The 1,127-nt window shown below is 40.5% G+C and overlaps 1 protein-coding gene across 1 annotated transcript; it reads right to left on the reverse strand.

Moving 5' to 3' along the window:
• Positions 1-6: 6 nt before the first annotated feature.
• On the reverse strand, positions 7-1,121 carry LOC107580141 (structural maintenance of chromosomes protein 2-like). The gene is made up of 3 exons (XM_016265880.1): positions 975-1,121; positions 629-776; positions 7-504 (listed from the first exon to the last, which is right to left on the reverse strand). The coding sequence occupies exons 2-3, from the start codon at positions 743-745 to the stop codon at positions 322-324; spliced, it is 300 nt and encodes a 99-aa protein (XP_016121366.1). The 5' UTR covers positions 746-776; positions 975-1,121; the 3' UTR covers positions 7-321.
• Positions 1,122-1,127: the final 6 nt, after the last annotated feature.

The raw sequence follows: 1,127 nt of genomic DNA on the forward strand, positions 1-1,127 counted from the left end.
ATCCTACAAACAAATATATTGAAATACAGTGCACAGAGAGAGAAAACAGACTCACAGGATTAAAAAGTTGTAGAGCAACTACACTCCATAACGTCAATAATGCGGAGAACATTTGTGAGTGTAACAGCATTTTAAAATAGGCAATGGAAAATGCTGATTTACAGAGCAATTCTACATGCATTAGTTGCACAAATCTGATGTCCAAAAATGCTTTTAGTACTAATAATTTTAAATATACCATTTCATTTTCTCAACTGAAAGTGATAAAAGCTTAATATATCTGGCTTCTATCTTTATATTTGTGCAATATAGCAAGTGTGTTTAGCTAGCCAGCATCTGTCGCTGGCGTTTGTCCCTGGTTTTCTCCTGAGTGCGCTGGAACAAAACCTTTCCCTCATGTGTCTGAGCTGTGCGAGTGACCATGGAGATGCCGTCCACAAATTTGGTCTTGAAGAGCACGTTTGCATTGGTGAACATTCCATCTTTTAGAGACACCACAACAAACTGCAACGAATATGAAAAAAAAAAAAACGTAAAAGTATCTGTTGTGATCAAAATCTGTTACTGAAACACTGGAAAATTGACATATACTCAAAAAATAAATGTCAAAATGAATGACGTGTAGTACCTGTGAGTGTGTAAAGTGTGTTCTCAGCATCTGTCCAATGTTCTGTGTATGTGAGAGATCTAGAGCGGCGTCCACTTCATCCAGGATGTAAATGGGAGCAGGTTTGAACAACAACATAGCTAAAATCAGAGAAAGTGCCACCAGAGACCTGAAACACAAATAAAGGTATCAGATGGTCAATGGACAGCACATGTACAGGGAAATATGCGGTAACCAATCCACAATCTTATGCTCTAATGGATCTGTGGCCAAGAAATGTTGGCTTGGAGAGCCATAACCAAAATGGTTATTGATTTTAGGAAAAAGCGATATGCCACTTTTAGCAAAAGAGTTGGCAAAAGCTGACCTTTGACCCCCGCTGAGCTCTGTCAGGTTCTCTTTCCAGGTGCTCCCTAGAGCCACTTTAAACTCTAACCCGTCCAGGACACCACGCCCCTCAGGAGGAGCCAAACGAGCATTTGCCCCAGGCAACAAGGTGGAGAATATGGAGCCAAAATCC

Source organism: Sinocyclocheilus grahami, unplaced genomic scaffold (assembly GCF_001515645.1).
Source record: "Sinocyclocheilus grahami isolate Dianchi unplaced genomic scaffold, SAMN03320097.WGS_v1.1 scaffold25526.1, whole genome shotgun sequence".
Taxonomy (NCBI): Eukaryota; Metazoa; Chordata; class Actinopteri; order Cypriniformes; family Cyprinidae; genus Sinocyclocheilus; species Sinocyclocheilus grahami.

What these genes read in the sequence shown, in the direction of transcription:
- LOC107580141 (XM_016265880.1), bottom strand. Translation starts at nt 745, where the DNA reads ATGTTGTTGTTCAAACCTGCTCCCATTTACATCCTGGATGAAGTGGAC. An exon ending in CACACTTTACACACTCACAG is followed by an intron (nt 505 to 628) that starts GTACTACACGTC and finishes TATTCGTTGCAG; the next exon opens with TTTGTTGTGGTGTCTCTAAA.